The 22320-nt window shown below is 41.3% G+C and overlaps 1 protein-coding gene and 2 non-coding genes across 4 annotated transcripts; all 3 read left to right on the forward strand.

The window, feature by feature from the left end:
* Positions 1-337: 337 nt before the first annotated feature.
* On the forward strand, positions 338-20469 carry LOC117451132 (transportin-2-like). 2 transcript variants are annotated; one of them, XM_034089254.1, is made up of 25 exons: positions 338-423; positions 2280-2379; positions 2785-2860; positions 3434-3583; positions 3828-3934; positions 4712-4845; positions 5157-5238; positions 5619-5741; positions 7473-7591; positions 8751-8811; positions 9166-9343; positions 9924-10076; positions 11549-11774; positions 12313-12484; positions 12594-12680; positions 13131-13238; positions 13499-13657; positions 14008-14095; positions 15053-15151; positions 15516-15611; positions 15703-15778; positions 16009-16108; positions 16319-16393; positions 17214-17362; positions 20327-20469. In XM_034089254.1, exons 2-24 carry the CDS (start codon positions 2281-2283, stop codon positions 17319-17321), a joined length of 2676 nt encoding a protein of 891 aa, XP_033945145.1. In that variant the 5' UTR covers positions 338-423; position 2280; the 3' UTR covers positions 17322-17362; positions 20327-20469. The 2 variants fall into 2 exon arrangements, with proteins under 2 accessions (XP_033945145.1, XP_033945148.1); XM_034089257.1 differs by lacking the exons at positions 338-423; positions 2280-2379; positions 2785-2860; positions 3434-3583 and having other exon boundaries at positions 3845-3934; positions 4686-4845.
* LOC117451800 (small nucleolar RNA SNORD41) lies at positions 2127-2196 on the forward strand. Its single transcript, XR_004552719.1, has one exon. It is a non-coding gene; the product is annotated as a small nucleolar RNA SNORD41 (small nucleolar RNA).
* LOC117451799 (small nucleolar RNA SNORD41) lies at positions 4894-4962 on the forward strand. The gene has a single exon (XR_004552718.1). It is a non-coding gene; the product is annotated as a small nucleolar RNA SNORD41 (small nucleolar RNA).
* Positions 20470-22320: the final 1851 nt, after the last annotated feature.

The following is a 22320-nucleotide window of genomic DNA, read 5'->3' on the forward strand; positions in this document are numbered from 1 at the left end:
ATAGATCAAATGATATACATTTTTTTTATTTACTTATTAATCTGTTGAATTTTGAGTTGTGGCCTAACTAATACACACTTTATTTAATATGAAAACTTTATAATATTCCTTTATTTCATAATAAAAACACCACTCACATCCTGTAAATGTTTTCATGATTTATAATATATACATTTACTGTTATGTTAATTAATCCGTACCAACATATGTATTTATTATTATGGTTTGTGCTTAATGTTTAATCATTATCATAAACATTTGAAAAAGCGACTCTGTAATCTCGCGTAGTTTGCGAAAATGGGTACTAAACGGAAGCCGCAATAGGTCAATTTCAATCGGCGTGCTCATTTGAACAAGAGGAACCGCTACGAAGCAGGGGAGGACAGCGGCCCAGTACGAAAACTCAACTTTCAACTAAATATTGTACGTAGAGTATGGTGCTTGTACTTTAACAAAACATTTATATTAGAGATATTTAACATCGAGGCCGTTTTATCGGGTAAGGTTTTCAGATACAACAAATATCAAGTGTCCGTTACATAGCCAGGCTAGTAGCATTAGCATCGTCAGTTAAAAACGGCTCAAGGCTTAGCAGCTAACGCCAGCTTGCCAAAACGTGTTCACCAAATGTGAACCCAGTAATGGCTGTGAATCACGTATTGAACGCAATGGTGTACTTTAACATTCAGGTGTTGTGTTTCTCTTAACATATACGGTGGTACAGGGCCGCATTTTGATAGCAGACTGTGGTATTTTTCTGTTTTTATGCCGGGCACATTGTGACCAGTCGGGGGCTGCGCCTGTCGACCAGGCCCGAGCAAGAAGGGCAACTTTACCAGCACCAAGACAACTGTGCAAAGGCGTCTAAAACTGTGCGTTAACAACCGATATTTTCAGGATAAACGACAATATGCTGATTAATTGCTAGCCAGGCCAGTCAAATATGCGTTAATTGGTTTAAACCACACATACTGCGAGCTATGGACCGGACATGGCGGCCCAGCTAAAGCTACATAGCTAACTTATTTCGCGACAACTGTTCTAAAACCCGGATGAATACCACTCCTCTGGTAAATCGCGAGTTTCCCATCCACGTACACGGTGTGGAATCTAGAGGGAAGATATTGAGACACAAAGCGTTTCTCTAACTTAGACCAGCAGACCGGGTGGCGCGGGGGTGGGGGAGGATTAACTTGGAGCGGCTAAGCCGGGCCACAGAGATTTTAGCTAGTCGTGTTGTCTAATGACCTGTTTTTTGTGTGTGCCACAATCCGATGTGCGTTAATAATTGTATGTGTTGGCAGGCTGGCACTTGGTGTGACCTATCGTTTCCGCGCTTATCTCTTAAAATTAGCCCGTAGCTAACTAGTAGGCCCCTATGTCCGCCTTGAACCTGCAACATGTGGACCTTCTTCCTACACATGTACTTAGGCTATTCCCTTTCTTCTTCGATCATCTTGGAACGGGTTGACTGACAACAACGGTGACACCAAGTAGGGTCTGCAGAGGTTTATATAACCTTATATATTAAGAATGGACCCCCCCCCCCTTTTTTTAAAGAAAGGTATTGCATTGAGTGGCTTGAAAAGTCTCTACAACATGTGCAACTTCTTCCTACACATGCCCATAGGCTATTCCCTTTCTTCTTCGATCATCTAGTAAACTGGTTGATTGACTGAACATGTATAACAAAGAAGGGTCTGTTAGTTATAAGCTTTTATATTAAACATGGACCCTTTTAGTAGAGTATTGCAATGACTGTTAAAAAAAAAAGTCTTCATAGAGCCATCAAATTGTGTGTTAGTAGTGATTAGATTAAAAATGTCATCAAAAGTAGCCAAACTTTTTATTTTTATCTTTCAGTTTCTGTTCACCCTCTTGGAAGACAAAAAATCACATCGAATCTTATCTTTCAGTTTCTGATTTGGGTTTTTAACTCAAATATACGTGATTTATTTTGCAATGCGATCTCAGTCAGTCATAATGCACCCATAGGAGAGGTAGTCCTTGGAAGGACAAGTATTTGGGTCTTTGTAAACTAATTTGAGTCATACTCTTTTCGCTCTTCTAAAAGCCATAATCAAATAGATAATTGCCTCGGTATTTCCTAAACATCCACATAGTTTTTGGAGATGATGCATAAAAAAAACATCTGACTGCCAGTGATGGTGTTTGTATTCATACTGTCTGATCCAAAAACTTTTTATGTGTGAATTCTCTCTTTATGTGTATAGAAATACATTAATGTGGATTGGTTTTTATACACGTTTGTTTTTCAGGATGGAGTGGCAGCCAGATGAGCAGGGACTTCAGCAGGTCCTCCAACTGCTCAAAGACTCACAATCCCCCAACACAGTCACACAGAGAGCTGTCCAACAAGTATCCTACTTCAGTGCAATCTGGGTGTTAATAAAGCTAGTTTTCAATATTCTTTTTCTGCCTGTCCAATAACATCACTGTTTTTAGTGCTAGTGCAAAGGGATTTTAACCCGTACAGTGTTATTTGTTTTTACTACGGCCATGTTATCAGATTTGAGTGTTATCCACATGTTTAGGATTTTACTGGAAGATGCGGGCAGTTGATCAAGAGTTAGAAGCAAGCTCCTATATCTGAAACTTGCATCAGCTGCATAAAAGTCTTTTTTTTTCCATGGGGAGGAACTTGTAATTCTACAAACATTTTAATATTGTACAGTTGTGAAACACATTGCTTGGTATAGAGATTAAAGGTTAGTCACCTGACTTGAAAATTCAATATCAAATTATCCTTAACTGCCATCCTAGAAACTTGAACAACTCAACCAATTCCCCGACTTCAACAACTATCTCATCTTTGTACTCACGCGACTCAAAACTGAAGGTGATAGCTAGATATCTTTTTTGCCATTTTGAACACACTTGTACTGTAGTCTAGTTTGTCAATTTTGCAGCTGTGATGGTATTATTTTGTTCCTGTTTCGAAAGGCCTTTTGTCTTTAAATTGTTCTTAGAAATGCAACAGAATCTAATCTACTTTACACTTGTGTTACAAAACTGTGATATTGTCTATTTTGCATCTTGACTGGTTATTAGGAGGCATGTGGGGCTTCCCCCCCCTCTTAGATCAGTCAAGTGATTAGTTGTTTAGTGTTAGTCGACTAAGACTTAAGTCAATTAGTCATATGGCCGGCAGCCTGGTTGTTAGTATCTGGACATGATGAAACACCCAGCTCATTGATTTACAATGATACCTTATGTTCCTATATTTTCTGATCCATATTTACCAAGGCTCTGCTGACAGCCCAATTCAATATAATAAAAAAACAAAATGGGTATTATCAGGGAAAGATGCAAAATCATAAAAAAAAACCTTTCAACTTTCTTAAATATAGACACATTTTGTTGATGGGTTGTTAACCACCCTCAACCTTATTTTTGTTTATTTTCTCCGCAGATGAGCCGACTCGCTCTCTGAGCGGTCTGATACTGAAGAACAATGTTAAGGCCCACTACCAGAACTTCCCCCCAACTGTTGCTGAATTCATCAAGCAGGAATGTCTCAACAACATCGGCGACCCCTCGCCGCTCATTCGTGCTACCATTGGTGAGTTTTTGTTTTATTGAAGTGTGATATGAAATTATTTTTGTGGCCTAGCTTCCCTCGACACACACTCCTCCCCTTGCCCTCTGGAGATGATGCATACAAACATTTAAAACATCTGAATGCACATGAAGGGTTTTTGTATTCATACTGTCTGATCCAGAGCTGCTGCAGCTGCTCTACATCCTGTAAATTATAAATCCCTATCTGACGTCTGCCTTCCCCCGTTTATCTCTCGCTCCTCTAGGCATCCTGATCACTACCATTGCCTCCAAGGGAGAGCTACAAACATGGCCTGAGCTGCTGCCTCAGCTCTGCAACTTGCTCAACTCGGAGGACTACAACACCTGCGAGGTCTGCACCCACGCTGCTCCACTGTGTTCTTCCTGTGTTTTTAACCAATGAAAGGCTGGTTGTTAGTATCTGGACATGATGAAAAACCCAGCTCATTGATTTACAATGATACCTAATGTTCCTATATTTTCTGATCCAGATTTTCCAATGCTCAGTCTTGTTGCTCAATAGTGATATATTTAATTGAATCTCTGTTCGTTTTTTTATGTGTCAGCTCCTACTTCCGACTGTCATTTATTTTGTTTTAGTTAAAGGTGGGGTAAGTCATTTGAGAAACCGGCTTGAGTGCGCTAGAATTTGGAAATACACAGCTGGAAAAAATCTGCCACTTCCTTACAGAGCCCCTCCTCCAACGCACATGACCAATGAGGGCACGAGATAAGTTTGTGCCCAGATGGAAGGCTGACAGGCAGGTAGGCCATCCAGTTACTTTAGCCGGGCCGGCTGAAATGATTGGTCGTGCTTTTTACAGCGCCACGGCTTCCACAGGCACTTAAGATATTCATTGCTATCGGGATGTTAAGAGCATTCCATGGAATACAACAAAGTGTATCTCGAGCCGGTTTCTCAAACTTACCTACCCCACCTAAGTCTGAGACATTTATAAATTCCCATTGTGAAAAATAACTTGACTGAGACAAAGTTTAGCATTTTTGACTTAAATGAATTGTGTTCAGTGCTTTGGTTGTATACTCTGATGCAGTCTCACTCTCTCCTCTGTGTCCCTGTATGTTTGCGCTTGATTTGACAGCCTCTCTGTGTATGTCCGTGTCTCAGGGCTCGTTTGGAGCACTGCAGAAGATCTGCGAGGACTCGTCGGAGCTGCTAGACAGCGACGCTCTGAACAGACCTCTCAACATTATGATCCCCAAATTCCTCCAGTTCTTCAAGCACTGCAGCCCCAAGATTAGGTACAGGGGGGAAAGAGGCTCACTCTGATTGGTGTTTGTCATTATTTTCTGGATGTGATGCATAATATAACGTCTGACTCACAATGAAGGTGTTCGTATTCATACTGTCTGATCCAGATATTACCCTTTTATCACTTTACAAATGTGCCGCATTGTTGCGATCTAAATTTTATTTACAAAAACACAAATTAATAATTTTGTGCTAAAATATGCCCTATGCAAGATGAGGTGTTGGGTTTAAAAAAAACAAAAACATTCATACAAGTGACTCAACTGTAATACTGTTTTTATTAATGTTCCTGTCCCTGCAGGTCTCATGCCATCGCCTGTGTGAACCAGTTCATCATCGGCAGAGCCCAGGCCCTAATGGACAACATCGACACATTCATAGAGGTACGCTGAGTGTGACTAAGGTTTACTGTCAAACATTTCAGTTTCACTGTATGACAAATACATACAGGACTGGGATGGCAATGGGAGTAATCTTTCACCTGGGAGAGCATTTCCATAACAGGCTTTTTACATTTAAACTTGCAGTTGTACTTTTAAGTTTGTATCACACCTGGACATGATGAAACACCCAGCTCATTGATATACAATGATACCTAATGTTCCTATATTTTCTGATCCAGATTTGCTAAGGCTCTATGCATACCTGAAGGTTGATCTGACTATTGCTGCGTTTAGTAGAGTTTGCCTCGTTGTTAAACATTTTCTTTCCCTAGTTTTTTTTTATTCATCCCAACGTGTTATTCCCCCCCCCCCAAAAACAGAGTCTTTTTGCGCTGGCAGCAGATGAGGACTCTGAGGTTCGAAAGAACGTGTGCCGAGCCCTCGTCATGTTGCTGGAGGTCCGCGTCGACCGCCTCATCCCACACATGCACAGCATCATCCAGGTAAGCGTTGGACATTTCCTCAATCAACTGTGTACCTCCATTTAAAATGTCTTTAATGGTATGTTCCCAAAAACACAAAGCAAATCGTTTTTCGCCGCTCTATTACATATAAAGTCAATGCAAGGACACTAGGGATGTGCATCTCCATCACTGAGGCCGATGCGATGTGCATCTCGATACGTTGCCAGGATACGATACATTAACGATACATTTGAAACACCATACGATACGATTCACCCCTGTTGCGATACGATTTGATTCAACATTATTCGATGCGATACGATGCGATTCAACACGATGCAAAAATAATGATACTTCAATATGGTACGACAGAGGATTTTTGTTTTATTCCTTATATGCAGCAAATCATACATTAACAAAAAAGTGCTTTACATATTTGGTAGGCCTACTGCACATCCCATCATGCCGTTTATTTTTTTACCTTTAAAAGCTCTCCAGAGTAGGCTACAGTACAATTGTATAACACCTCACAGTTAAACAATGTAAGGATGCATTGCTCATGATTAACAATGTGCAAATAACAGCTACCATAGTGCACTGCCCATACCGCTGCCAGCCTGATATGCTTAACACTCATAGGCTAACTCACCAGTGAGCAGAAAGCAGTGGGTTCTATATGAACAATAAAGAATACAAATAACCTTTCACAAAAAGGTATTTCATAACTGCTTACAGTGGAAGACATTTAAATTATTATTGGCTGTAGTATATAGTGCCGCGCACATATACCATCAGGACGTTACTGATGGGGTGCGGCTGCGGAGTCATACTGTGTGTATGCAAGCCCGCATCTGGACGGATCTATGTATCATGGCTGTAAGATGAACTTTTATTAATCCCTCATGGGGAAATTATTTCTCTGCATTTGACCCATCCTAGTGTTAGGAGCAGTGTGCTGCCATTTTGAACTGGTGACCTTCCAGTTCTCAAGCCAAGTCCCTATCGACTTCGCCACCACCGCCTGTAGACCTGTTAAGTAATAAAGATACCTCTTACAAAGGTCTACGGATACCTGATTACTCTCCATGACCTGCGGTCAGCTATATAGCATAAAGGACTATTACACCGTCTTTCTTGGAACAAGTGTTGCCAAACGTTTGATTTGTAGGTATTTTTCGGTGCGCTGTGTTTCTCTTTCTCCTCAACTTCCGTGTGTTGTGTAGTGGCGAAGCAAATATCAAAGATCGTCTCTGCTGAGCGTTGACAAGATGAGGGGATTTTGAATCGTTTTTTTACCGATGCAAAGACGCTACGCAATCGATACATCGCGAGTTCAACCCGGTTCAACCCAAACTGTAGCCGATGTGCACTCTTTCAACCGGTGCACTCGCATCTTGAACGTTTATGCCGGCGCACCGATGCGAATCGGTGAATCTTAACATCTCTAAAGGACACACATTTGCACCAGCAGAAATTGGCATATTTTAAGCTGTTGAGAAGTTAAATTGAAGCAAAGTGTCTCAATGGAATATCATAAGCAGAAATGATCCTACGTTCAAGCTCGCAAAGTGACTCGAGGCAACATTTTCTGTTAACATGGCATAAGTCAGTCTTGTATCTGGACATGATGAAACACCCAGCTCATTGATTTACAATGATACCTTTATGTTCCTATATTTTCTGATCCAGATCTGCCAGGGCTTTGTTCTAGGATGTTACCCAATAGTACACTTTCCGATCTGAAATGCATATTTCTCTCACCCCCTGCAGTACATGCTGCAGAGAACCCAGGACCCCGACGAGAACGTGGCTCTGGAGGCCTGCGAGTTCTGGCTGACTTTGGCTGAGCAGCCCATCTGTAAGGAGAGTCTGTCCGGACACCTGGCGCAGTGAGTAGAACTACTGTTGATGTCGTGTGTGTTCTGTGAAGGCTTGAAACTAGGGATGCTCCGATCGCCGATTCGATCGAGTGGGCGGGGCCTAAATGGAAGATTTAAATCTTCAATTTAAAGTGATGTTTAAACTCAGTTAATGGGGCTCATTCACTGGAGCTTCCACACACAACAGTCAACTTAATTATTACATTGAAATGATGTACATTATTCAAGTTTACATTCACTTTGTATAATAAGACGGGAGAAATGAGCGGAAGCGCTCTTTTCCTCTCTCCCTCTCGACAGCCTGTCAGTATCTCATGCAGCTCACTGATCCAGTAATGAGTGACCCGACAGTGAAGAATAAATATATTTATAACTAGTGTAGCTTGTTCCAGAGGTAGATAAAATAGCTAAGTGTGTTAGGTCTAACTCTTGTATGTTTCGTTCCGCTCACCGGTCCGGCGGGCGGAGCTGCAGGATTTCTGCTTCACACACGTTGCATACCGCTATTTTACTGTCTTTTTCAGACACCTTAAAATAATGCCAGACCGGTGAAGCTATTTTGGCGAGCTTGTTTAGCCGCACACAGAAAAGTGTCATGTATTTTACGTAATGCGATCGGCATGTTTAGAGAGCACCGATCGATCGGTAGAGAGTGAGTATCGGCCGATATTGATCGGTGCCCGATCGATCGGAGCATCCCTACTTGAAACAATATCAACCTTTCATGTCACCATTCCTCGGGCCAAAATAATTGTTGTACAATATTATCCTTAAAGTGACTCGAGGCAAAATTTCCTCTTAACATGGCATAAGTCAGTCTTGCATCTGGACATGATGAAACACCCAGCTCATTGATTTACAATGATACCTTATGTTCCTATATTTTCTGATCCATATCCGCCATCTTAACTCTTAATGTCACTAAAATGAACGGCAATTATTTTCATGATTATAACAATTTGAATTCACAACAATCACCTGATTGTGTTTTCTTTTTTTTGGTATTGTGTTCCATTCTAAACAGCCCATCCCTAGTTTCTCTGTTTTACTGTAGACTCAGTTTAAAAAAAAATATATATATATAATTAGCCACTTCTTATAAACTTGTACATGAGATTTCTCAGATGTTTTAACCAAGCACGTAATATCCTTTCTCCCGTTGATATAGACTGACGCCTATCCTGGTCAATGGGATGAAGTATTCAGAGATAGACATCATACTATTAAAGGTAAGCTCTCTTTTTATTGTTTTACACAATGCTCATATACTATCTTATGACCCTATAGAGTTTTTGGATGATTGCTGAGCTACCTCACCATAGAGTTGGACTTTTGAGTCCTTCTTGCATCTGGATATGATGAAACACCCAGCTCATTGACACACGATGATACACTATGTTCCTTTATTTTCTGATCCAGATTTGACAAAGCTCTCTGCTACGCTGTTGTATTTCTTCTCCATTTCATTTTTCCATGACTATACTCATTGTAAAAATGATCTATGCTGAAAAAAGTATAGCATTTGTGGCTAAAGTAAATAAAATCATGATGTTGCTGAAGTAAAGTTTTGTTTTTTTACACAGGGCGATGTGGAGGAGGAGGACGAAGCGGTACCGGATAGCGATCAGGATATCAAGCCCAGATTCCACAAGTCACGCACCGTCACCCTGCAGCACGAAGGAGCAGAGGGTGAGCAGGACAATGACGAAGATGATGACGATGACGATGATGACGACGACACGCTGTCTGACTGGAACCTGCGTAAGTGAAGGAGTAATGTATTTCCTGAAACTCGCCAACTTGTGAAAAAGGGGCCATTTGCTGATTGACTGTGTACATTTTGTCCGAGTTCAGGTCTAAATTCATATTGTTTCCTTTGGCCCAACTACAGTTTTCCACTCTTTCAGCACGTTGTACATTAACTTCAATTAAAGTAGATTGTTGGTTTTTCATACAGATTTTCACAAACTACTTGTAGCATACTCCAACCAAAAAAAAGTTTTTATGTATTTATACAAATGGATGCACTTTAAGACTAATGCCCAATGTCTGGATATGATGAACAACCCAGCTCATTGACACAAGATGATACTTTTTGTTCCTATATTTTTTGATCCAGATATGGCACAAAAGTTTCCACTTAGTCCATAATTATTTTCTCTGTAACTTGAACATTTTCCATAGTTCAGAACAGGTGGAATGCTTTCCTATGAGAAACTTGTATAAATCACTTTCAGACCAATAAGGAGTTTAGCAAACAATGCCATTGATAAAGTTGTTGACATGGAAAACAATGTTTGGGGGGCGTTTAAGAATGATGTAATTTTATTTTTTAATATAGGAAAGTGTTCAGCTGCAGCGCTGGATGTGCTCGCCAATGTGTTCCGTGACGACTTGCTGCCCCACCTCCTGCCACTGCTGAAAGGCCTCCTCTTCCACCCCGACTGGGTCATCAAGGAGTCTGGCATCCTGGTGTTGGGGGCCATAGCTGAGGGTAAGACTGACAGGACTTGCTTAACGGGCTTTTTTTCACGAAACTGTGTCTCAGGGCTTCTTAAAATGTAATAAACTATGAATGTGTCATACTCACTTAACGGGAAGAAACTAAGCTAACTGATGACATGTTTTTTACCGAAACAAAACACAAGTCTCACATGAAGCATCTAAATGAGCCCTGAGCGAAAAAATGCTAACGCACATAACTCTAGGTATAAATCAATCGATATACTTATCGGATCTGCAAGTTGAGCGATCAGAACTCGCGACAGGGGAAGCAAATGCAGACAACACACGACGTAGCTTTAGGTAGCAACAAACGGAGATATGCTCACCTTTTTCTGTTATTCTGATCAAAAGTTGTATTCAATGGCATTAAAACGCGGCTGAAGATTAATCTAATGTGTCTGTGTCACTTTGAATTTTTTTTTATGTCAAACAGAGTTTTCATATTAGCTGCTAATGATGGCTTCCAGAGTGTATGACAGTTTCCTGTTTTGGCTACGCGTCACTCTCACTCCTTATTTGGTAATGTGTATGTGGAACTTCTCCTCGGTTCCATTGGCTCTAGCAGTTAAAAAGAGATGTCAATCATCAAAATCGACCAAGGGGGGCCAGAGATGGGACAAATCCACCCAAATGACCCTAGAAGTGAATTTATTTATTTGTAATCTCTAAAAAAGTCAAATTTCACTTGTTTTGCATCAATCTTGATACAGGGTACTTATTATGTTATAGTTTGGATTCCTAAAGCTTTTAGTCTACTATCCCATCATTCAAGGGTGGTTTTCACTACAAGTAATGTTTTTTTGTTTTTTTGGGCGGACACAATAATTTACTTTTGTTTGTTTTTTTACTATGTTCAATCTGAATTTACTTAAAAATAAAAAAAATCTAGTTTGATTCTGACTCTTCTACATCCAACTCACAGGTTTATCATTGCTTTGAGAAAAAAGATTATTAATTTACCCCTTATTTAGAAGTGAAGTTATGGTCATTTGTTCTGGGAATGTCATTTTCGAGCCTGAGACCTAGAAAACAGGCTCTGGGCTTAACGGGTTAAAACATTTGTAACACTGAGTACAAACATGTGATAGTTAGGAGAGCAGCTGTCATCTTGCTCGCTCAGTATCTGCTAAATAGTCTCTTGCATCTGGACATGATGAAACACCCAGCTCATTGATTTACGATGATACCTAATGTTCCTATATTTTCTGATCCAGAATTATATAATCTTAGAAAATTCCCGACCACACATGAACAAATGTTTCTATAAATAAACCAGAGGTTCAGGATAAACATGCGGTTGTGGTCCTTTCAAAATTCCAGTAGAGAATAGTCAATATTTGTATAGGCCACTTATCCGAAACGGAACCACTCTTTAATTTAATACATTTCCGTAATGGTAAAATCTCGGCTTATTGTCCTTTAAAAACGAGATCTAATGTGTTGCCCCTCTTCATTCCTCAGGCTGCATGCAGGGCATGGTGGCCTACCTGCCAGAGCTGATCCCTCACCTCATCGCGTGTCTCTGCGAGAAAAAGGCCCTGGTGCGCTCCATTGCCTGCTGGACCCTGAGTCGCTACGCACATTGGGTGGTCTCCCAGCCCCCCGACTCCTACCTCAAACCCCTTATGACAGAACTTCTTAAACGCATCCTGGACAGCAACAAGAGGGTGCAGGAGGCCGCTTGCAGGTAAGCAGCTTCCCATTCCCTTTTTCAAATCTCAGCTTACTGATAAACAATAATTTATTTATTTTTTAGCCATTTTAATAATAATTCATTTATTTTATATATGCACCTTTCAAGGCTCTCAAGGTCGCCGTACAAACACACAACAAGATTCACAATACATAACACCAGCATAAGAAACATAAACAAAACAATGCAGTATATAACATGAATAAAACAGGATGTGTGATGGATAATGATCAGGGTGGATATGCGAGTGTGAAGAGATATGTTTTGAGACGTGATTTGAAAATACCCACTGTCTGGATATGATGAAAAACCCAGCTCATTGACACAAGATGATACATTTTGTTCCTATATTTTCTGATCCAGATATGGCACAACATTTTCCACTTTGTCCATAATTATTTTCTTTGTAGCTTGAACATTTTCCATCGTCAAGAACGGATGGAACGCTTTCCTATGATAAACTTGTATAAATCTCTTTCAGAACTATATTTTTAGATTAAATATTGATGTTTTCCCCTCTCTTTTCTCTTAGTGCGTTTGCCACCCTGGAAGAGGAGGCGTGCACAGAGCTGGTGCCCTACCTGAGCTTCATCCTGGACACACTGGTGTTTGCCTTTGGGAAGTACCAGCACAAGAATCTCCTCATTCTCTACGATGCCATAGGAACCCTGGCAGACTCAGTGGGTCACCACCTCAACCAGCCTGTAAGTGCCCCGAAATCTATACCTGCACCGTGCCTTCTTCACCACATGCAGGATCATACATATGTTTCACACGAAGGGAATCTCACATATACTGTTTTTCCAATTTCAGGAGTACATTCAGAAGTTGATGCCCCCCCTTATTGCCAAGTGGAACGAGTTGAAAGACGAAGACAAGGATCTCTTCCCACTACTAGAGGTGAGAAGTTTGTTTTTTAATATCGATACATGCACTATAGGTGACTTATGTTAAATCCGTCACATTATCCTGGCCCATGATTAACGACTAATTGGTGATCTTTCATTTTATGTATTGTTTTTATACAAATGGATGCTCTTCAAAACTAATGCCCACTGTCTGGATATGATGAAACACCCAGCTCATTGACAAACGATGATACATTTTGTTCCTATATTTTCTGATCCAGATATAAAAGCTTAGTTGTTGGACAACAAATCTTTTGTTTTTCATTCTTTGCTTTCTCTGTAACTTTAACATTTTCCATAGTTCAGAACAGACAGAATGCTTTCCTATGAGAAACTTCTCTTTCAGACCAACGAGGAGTTTAACAAATGATGCCTTTGATAAAGTTGGTTGACATAGACATACAACCCCAGACAACATTGTTTATATCTGTATTTCTTCCAGTGTCTGTCTTCAGTAGCCACCGCCCTGCAGAGTGGTTTCCTGCCTTACTGTGAGCCTGTCTATCAGCGCTGTGTCACACTGGTCCAGAAGACTCTAGCTCAAGCTATGGTGAGACTGCAACACACACACAATTGTTGTGAATTTATTGTATTAAAAATGTTTTACAAATGGCTGCATTCACCGAAAACAAGCCCAGTACCTGGATATGATGACACACCCAGCTCATTGACACAAGATGATACTTTTTGTTCCTATATTTTCTGATCCAGATATGCAACATATTATGTTTCGCTAAGTGGGACAGTTGAGTGTCCGCCATTTTAAGTCTGTGCAAACCACACTTCTAATGTTTCTTCCTGTCTGAACAGATGTACAACCAGCATCCAGACCAGTATGAGGCTCCTGATAAGGACTTTATGATCGTGGCCTTGGACCTGCTGAGCGGCCTGGCCGAGGGTTTGGGGGCTAGTGTTGAACAGCTAGTGTCCCGATCGAACATCATGACTCTGCTTTTCCAGTGCATGCAGGTATGAGCCAGTGGTTTCTCTCTTTTTATGAATGGAGAAAAACACTTAATACAAAAATGTGATACTTAGGAGAGCAGCTGTCATCTTGCTGGCTCAGTATCTGCTAAATAGTCTCTTGCATCTGGACATGATGAAACACCCAGCTCATTGATTTACGATGATACCTAATGTTCCTATATTTTCTGATCCAGATTTTTTTTCTATAAATAATAGAGGTAAACCAGAGGCCTTTGACCTGCTGCTGGCCGAGGGTTTGGGGGCTAGTGTTGAATGGAAAAAAAAGTCAACCAAAAATGTACAGGAACTTTTATTTATTTTAAGGATAACACTAAAGTGTCTGTTTGTTGCAGGACACAATGCCCGAGGTGAGGCAAAGCTCCTTCGCTCTGCTGGGGGATCTCACCAAGGCGTGCTTCCTGCATGTTAAACCCTGCATTGGTGAGTGTTTCATCACAGAACTAACTTACACTGCCACTACAATGCCTGTCCTTTACTATCTGGCTATCAGCAGTTACCAGCATTAAGCGCTTTCACACCAAGTACTTTGCCGTACTTAGTTCATCAGAACTCTTTAGTTCTGAAAGATCGCGTTGAGACCGGAATAAGTCCCTGAGGGAGGATTAGTCAATTGATGCCGCTGACGTCACTTCTTTTCTGCTTTGCTTTGGTTTTACTGGCAGGCCGCAAACAATTTCACGGTGTATACTGCCACCCGAAGTCCCCGGAGTTGGGGACAAGCTTCTACTGAAGCCTTCCGAGTAAATCGCCAGACACCTCCTCCTCTCCACCGCTCCCATGTTTTATTTTGTGTTGCCATAAGTTAGTCTTTCTGCGCTGGGCTAATGCTAGGATAATAAAATGGCGGCTTCACAAAACTTTTGGGGAGTTTTACGGGCCGTGGTTTGCAATCCGCCCAGCCAATCAGACATAGGAACCTTTTTCTCCCACGAAAGTCCCTGCTCTCTAGCAGGGACGGAAAAGGTTCTCATGAACTCATTTTAGTTCCGGCTCTTTTTGGTGTGAACTTAACAAAAGAGTTCTCATGAACTAAGTTCTCATGAACCTTTGTGGGAAAAGTACTGCGGTGTGAATGCGCCTATTGACTGTTTTAATCTCTGTAAAGGCCTTTTATACGAGCACTAAATGTTCCTCCCCAATTTAGTGCTCGCTCGCCACACTCTGTGATGATCACCTTACAGACATTCGAAATCTGATTAAAACGTGCGGATGACTTTTGAGTCTGAGAAGTGTTGTGTAGAGCTTGCTGTTTCAAGGAAGGAGAGAGCAGTTTGTAAATCATACATGAAGTTGTAAAGGCAGAACTTGTGTAGTGTAAAAGTGACCGGATGTCTTTCTGTTCGTATTGTAACCTGTGTGTTCGTGTCCTCCCTGCAGCTGAGTTCATGCCCATCCTGGGACTCAACCTGAACCCAGAGTTTATCTCGGTGTGTAACAACGCCACCTGGGCCATTGGAGAGATCGCCATGCAAATGGGTGAGTGCTTATTGTTAAATAATAAACCCTTTTTGTCTGCTTATTTGAATATAAAGCCCAGTGTCTGGATATGATGAAAAACCCTTTATTGAAAAAAGATGATGCATTTTGTTTTAATTTCTGATCCAGATATGCCAAATGATGTTTAGCCAAGTGGCACAGTTGAGTGTTTGCCATTTAAGTCTGTGCAAACCACACTGACAATGTTTTTTCGCTTTGCCATTCATTGTTTTTAGTACATGAAAAATGTCCTTTTCCTCATGACCGAACGTTTCTAAAAGTTGTAATACATTGAGAACACATGGGCTCAATAATCAAGTCCACTATATGTCATTTAACCTGTGTTAAATCAATGTTCTTCTAGGTGCAGAGATGCAGCCGTACGTGGGCGTGGTTCTGCCAAACCTGGTGGAGATCATCAACAGACCCAACACACCCAAGACTTTGCTGGAAAACACAGGTACACACAGTTTAGGTTTACTTCAAACGTTGGGAAGCATTTGAGTGTCAGATGGAGTTGACGTTAACTTGTGTCGTCTCCCTGTGTGCAGCCATTACCATCGGCAGACTGGGTTACGTCTGCCCCCAGGAGGTGGCGCCACAGCTGCAGCAGTTCATCAGACCATGGTGAGTTTATTGTCATTCTGATGTCATGAAATCACAAGTTTACTGATATTAAAATGAGACACTCTTCACTTTTCTGTTTTGAATCCCAGTAGCCCTTATTGCAATAAATTCATATGAACTTTAATTAATTGAGAAAGGACAATTAGTTTTGGTTTACAGAAGAAAAGGAAGTCATTGGGACAAAATATGGATGGATAAACCCTCCACTTTTGTCCACCCCCCTTTCCCAGGTGCACATCGTTGAGGAATATCCGAGATAACGAGGAGAAGGACTCGGCCTTCAGGGGGATCTGCGTGATGATCGGTGTGAACCCTGCAGGCGTGGTGCAGGTGAGCAGATGTGTAATAAAAGCTGTAGATACTACAGAGGACGTCCAGCTGACTCCTTTCTGGAAATGATGACACACCCAGCTCATTGATTTATAATGATACCTTATGTTCCTATATTTTCTGATCCAGAATCACACTTTACACCCCTGACCCTGTTCATTTGAGCTCTGAATTTACACTTAACCTCTCTCTCTCTCTCTCTCTCTCCAGGACTTCATTTTCTTCTGTGACGCTGTGGCCTCCTGGGTCAACCCCAAGGACGACCTGAGAGACATGTTTTATAAGGTGAGAGCCTCGTCATCAGCAGTACCATCACTGTTCCCATCTTTTCACACCCAAGGACCTCATGTTAGATGATTAATGTTTTCAATGAAATGCTCGCTCACCACACTCTGTGATGATCACCTTACAGACATTCGAAATCTGATTAAAATGTGCGGATGACATTTGTGTCTGAGAAGTGTGTTTAGAGCTTATTGTTTTCAGTTTGTAAATAAGTAAAACAACTGGTGTATTTTCACATTTAGTTTAATCGCTATTTATTTCATAACAAAGTCAGTTAATTTGTTGCATCCCATGTTTATAGGGGTGTAACTTATTAGTTTGGGAGAGGAAGAAAATGACTATTTGTAGATCAAATACGCACCCCGTTAAGTTGAATTCTTAAAAAAGTTAAACCACTGTCCTTTTAACCTGTTAAACCCGAGAGGACCCGAATCTGTGTGTCGGGTAGTTTTTTTTACACGAAACTGTCTCAGGGCTTCTTAATATTTAAAAACATATTCAAGGGTGGTTTTCACTAGTAAAAAAGAACGGACACTATAATTTACATTTTGTACTATGTTCAATCTGAATTTATATTAAAATTAAAAAAAAATCTATATTTATTCTGACTTTTTTACATCCAACTCACAGGTTTATCATTGCTTTGAGAAAAAAGATTATGCATTTACCCCTTTTTTAAAAGGGAAGATAGTAATTTGTTCTGGGAATGTCATTTTAGAGCATGAGACCTGAAAAACAGGGCTTAACAGGTTAAACTCTCAATTTTAAACATCGATTTACTGAGTTTATTCGGCATTCATGACTGTTTTTCTTTTCCAAGATCTTGCATGGCTTCAAGGACCAGGTGGGGGAGGAGAACTGGCAGCAATTCTCAGAGCAGTTCCCACCTCTGCTGAAGGAGCGCCTGTCTGCCTGCTATGGCGTTTAACCCGACCTCTTCCTCGTCCACACAGGACACCAACCTGTTAGGTATGTCCAGCAAACCCCCCCATAATTTAGTGGGCATCCTGATACAGCATTCCAACTACTTGTTCTTCTACACACAAATTCTTTATTATTTTTATTCCGCCGGGTTATTTTGAGCCTCTTCTGCTCCCACATTCCACATCGCAGAAACTCCGCTCAAACATCAAAAAGTTCTGCTCGATCAGGAATCGATGGCTATTTTTCTCATTCATAACTTTCATAATTCCAGGGATATATCCCATAATTCATCACATTTTTAACATGGAAGTCAATGGAGAAACTCTTCAGACTTGAAAAGTCTTCATGCGACTTCAACTGCCAACTGCTCCTTCATACTTTCACTCGGAAACCTCATTGCAACTTTAAAATGTTATACATCTTTCTGACATTATTCGGGTTAAACCATTTTTATATCGGATTCATACTTTTAGAAATATTAAACATTTTTCAGACCTTGGTAAAGAGTTCAGATTTTAACATGAGTGTGTATTGCGCAGCTTGTAGAGTGCGTGATGTCACAGCTAGAGTGGAGGAGAGCTTGAAATTCGCCTTCATACTTTTTTTCCCTTCTTTTTTTTTAAACCTGCCATAATTCCCAAACCCTACACTCCTTCTTTTCAAGAAAAACGTAGGAAAACAACTCGTAGCTTGAAAAATAAAAAATAATTAAACAAAATGCCTCTTGAGGGCATGAAGTGACAAAAACTTTCAACATGTCTCCATTTAGGCCCATTGTAAATTCAGCCTGATCTTTCCTCACAACAGCAGCAGCACACATTTAGGCTGCCAAAAAGGCCACAGTATTGACCCGAAAGTAAATAAAAAGCACACTTTTGACGCTCGGTGTCCTTGACATGCTTCACGCGTTGACATTTCACCGATATCTGTCACGGTTCTTCAACAAAACGTTCACATGTAAGAGGTTTATCTCATTCAGAACAATGGAAAGTCTCTTCTCTCACTGATTACTGCACATCACCATGGAAACCTTTGATCTTTGGGCTCAGGTGTTTCATAACTTCGTTAGCTCAAACATAAACACCTGTGTGTTGGAGATATGACATGATGAGCTCATGACTCCAACTGACAAGCTCAGAACGCCACCAAACATCACATGATGGTTAATACTGTGGCCCTGAACAGCTCTACATCAAATCTGATGTTACATAATGTGGTGGTACCATGACAACGCATTCCTCGCCATAAAACAATGTCGTTGGAACTCCAATGGAACATCCCTTGCCAAAAAACACGATGTTGTCGTGATACCTATGCAAATGGTCAAAACGGTACCAGACTTCGGATAATGGTTAATGGTCCGGCCCTCAACAGCTCTGTCAATTATGGGGTGGGATCATATGCCGTTTCCATGGAAACACATCCCTCGCCATAAAACACGATGTCGCTGTAATTCCAATGGACACGATCCGATCGTCCCTCAAACTTCGCTTGTATATCACCGATTCATGCCAAAACAGCTCTACGCCAAATCTGAGATCTCAACATAGGCTGTTTCCATGTCGCCATAAACACGATGTTGTCGTAACTCATATGAAGGGTCAAAACATAGGCTGTTTCCATGTCGCCATAAACACGATGTTGTCGTAACTCATATGAAGGGTCAAAACAGCACCAGACTTCATGATGGCTAATGGTCCAGCCTTCAACATGTCTATAGCCGCGTTCACACTGCGGTACTTTTCCCACAAAGGTTCATGCGAACTTAGTTCATGATCGCGTTCACACCAAAAAGAGCCGGTACTAAAAGTAGTTCATGCGAACCTTTTTACCCCCTCGAAAGTCCCTGCTAGAAAGCAGGGACTTTCGAGCGGCTCTTTTTTGAGAAAATAGCTATATTCCTGATTGGCTGGGCGAATTGCAAACCACGACCCGTAAAACTCCCAAAAAGATTTGTGAAGCCGCCATTTTATTATCCTCGCATTAGCATTATTAGCATTAGCCCAGCGCAGAAACGCAGAGAGACTAACTTATGGCAACACAAAATAAAACATGGGAGCGGTGGAGATGAGGAGGTGTCGGCGTTCTGGCGATTTACTCGGAAGGCTTCAGTAGAAGCTGCTGGGACTCCCAGCAGCTTCTACTGAAGCCAGTCCCCAACTCCGGGGACTTTGGGCGGCAGTATACGCCGTGAAGTGGGTAAACCTGCCAGTAAACCCAAAGCAGAAGAAGAAGTGACGTCAGCGGCTTCATTTGCCTAATCCACCCCCAGGGACTTTTTCTGGTGTGAACGCGATCTGTACTTAGTTCATGCGAACTAAAGAGTTTGCATGAACTAAGTTCGCATGAACCTTTGTGGGAAAAGTACCGCAGTGTGAACGCAGCTTATGTGCCATTACTGAGTTTTCCTCAAAAGCTGTTGCCCTCGCCGTAAAACACGATATTGCTATAACTCCTTATGAAAATCGTCAAAGTGCTGAAACTTCGCATGTGCTAACAGTCCAGCCGTGACAACATCTATGTGACTGTTTCTTCAAATGCCGTTGCCATGGTAACACAAGGCTCGTCATGAAACACGGTTTTCTCATAACTTCAGTGAAAATGCTCCCAACGGCCCAAACCTTCACCGGTTTGGTAAAGATGCAGCCATCCACACATTTAAGCGTATTATGGAGTGTCATCAAATGCCGTTGCAATGGCGACAGATCACTCGCCATCAAGTTAGTTCAAAAGTTAGCAGTTCAAATATTCTGCTGCTTTTCAAATTCTTTTTACTTTCTTTTCTTCTCTCATCACACATTCAAGCCCCCAGTGTTCATGTATAATTTCAATCTAAATTCTTCACTTTCTTCTTACACATTACATTTCAGCATAGCAGTTCAGCGTCAGCTTTTCAGTATAAAGCATTCCCACTAGCAATTTCTTCAGGAATTGCATTCTCTAGTTAATATAAGCTCTTCAGTTACTCGTATGTGATTTTAATTTCTTTCCTCTCTGTCTTTTCCCCAGGTTAATGTAGGGGAGGGATACTGGGGAACTCATTGCACTGCCCAGATTGTGGGGAGAAACACGAGCTGGAGGGATGTGACCGGCTTTGACCCTCCACTCAGCGGACAGCCCCCTTTCCCCCCGCACCCTGTGTGTCTCTCGGAGGGAGGGAGGGAGGGTGGGAGGAGGGTGGTGGGTGTGGGAGGGTAAACTGGGGATATACATATACCTCTCGGGTTAAACGCCTCACTTAATCCAACTCACTCTAAAGTCACTTTCGCCCACAGGGATCCTAGGTGAGGTAGGTGAGGCTGGCTTCGACCGCCCCCTCCTCCATTTGATTATTTTGTTATGATGGGTGACGGCTGGGAGGGCAGGGGAGGGGGGGTTGGCAGATAGGTACATTAAAAGGAATGATCTGAACCAGCGTAGGGTGCCACAGTCCCAAACACCACATGCACGTAGTCCGTGGACTCGCACACATAGATGTGATTTAATCAGGCTCGTGCCAGAGGCTAAACTAAAAGAGGCTTTTACTAAGTAACGATGCAGGAAATGTGCACAAATAGTTTGCACCTTTTACTAAGAATTTGCATAAACCATTTGGTGTGCATATACATGGGTCTTCTCTTTTCACATGTACATTTAGCTGAATTTAATTTCCTTCCTCTTCCCTCAGTTACTGAGTTCCTCTCCAATCATAGGCCTCTTGTTTTCCTCTTCGTTTGAGGCTAAAGAAGACGCAGTAGGACTAAGGTTTTACCACCGCAGTACCAAGCTATTGCATGGCATATGATCACCTCTTAAGTGACGCATGTTTAAGTGAATGTTCTGGTCTTGTTGCTCACTTGATTTATTATTAGAGTAATTGTCATCAGTTTGAAGCTGTCGGGTGCTTGGTTCGTTTGTCCTCCCATCCATACATACATATTGACTAATCAATGTCCCTTTTAGTTTAATGGAGGCTGTGCTTGTGAAGACCAATTCTAGGCAGATGAATACAGGAATTAGCGTAATATCTGATTGTTTGGAGAATCCCTCTGCAACAACAGTTCAAATACTGTAGGTAAGTTGAGAAGCCTTTTTGCTGCTGCTGCTTCATTTTAAGAGACTTCACGAAAACAGACTAAATGAGAGCGATAAGACATCACCAAAAATGAATTGGTTCTTACTCATATAAATGCACTTTTTTCTTTTTGTAAGAAATTGAGAATTTCAAATGTAAGAAACAGTAATAATGTACTGATCTTGAGACATCGTTTTTTTTGATAAGTGATTTTAGGACTGTTAATGGCTTGCTGAAGTAAGCGTAATGATATTAAATGGTAAAATGACTAGGTAAGACATGAGGCTTCTTAACAGAGTTAGTTTTATAATGTAGCTCCTAAGATGGATCGAATAGGATTTAAGAGGGAGACATCTTAATTGCAGTATTTTGGATCTTTGTGAACCTATCAATCCACTTCTGTTTGAGAGTCCCCATCTTTCTGACCAAAGCTTTTCGTGAAACGGCGGCTGCTCGTGCCATCGAGGCTCCTCCTGGTCATAGTCATTGCATGCTTCTCAGTCTTGCTCCAGTTTTCTTTTTTAAAGTAATTTTTATAATGGATCCATTTGAAGGGATCTACCTTATAAGAGCTTTGTCAATGGCAATGTCACTCTCTGCTGGACTAATAAGGTACTTCTCCAGCTTCTGATCAAACTAGTGATTGTTGTTGCCATATATTCACCCGTTAATACTGTGTAGGATTTGCCTGGGAATACACTGACTCTCGAGTCCAAATGGTTCTCCCCTGACACTGGTTAGCTTATGTGAGAGTCTTTATCCAGCTTTATCTTTTAGTCTTTGTCCATAGTGGATGGTTGTAATGGAAGTGTGTATGGCTGTTTTCTTGTTGGTGTTTTTACTATAAAGGTGTGTACGTGAGTACTGCTTAGATGTAATATTGCACCAGCCCTACAATAAAGTTATGTCAGGAAAGTTAATATGGCCACTTGGAGCTTCAACCTTCACC

Source organism: Pseudochaenichthys georgianus, chromosome 8 (genome assembly GCF_902827115.2).
Source record: "Pseudochaenichthys georgianus chromosome 8, fPseGeo1.2, whole genome shotgun sequence".
NCBI lineage: Eukaryota > Metazoa > Chordata > Actinopteri > Perciformes > Channichthyidae > Pseudochaenichthys > Pseudochaenichthys georgianus.

Bases quoted from the DNA above. Each gene is read 5' to 3' on its own strand.
- LOC117451132 (XM_034089254.1), top strand. From the start codon at position 2,281: ATGGAGTGGCAGCCAGATGAGCAGGGACTTCAGCAGGTCCTCCAACTG. The intron at 10,077-11,548 runs GTAAGACTGACA...TTCATTCCTCAG, and splicing joins GTTGGGGGCCATAGCTGAGG to GCTGCATGCAGGGCATGGTG. The intron at 11,775-12,312 runs GTAAGCAGCTTC...CTTTTCTCTTAG, and splicing joins GTGCAGGAGGCCGCTTGCAG to TGCGTTTGCCACCCTGGAAG.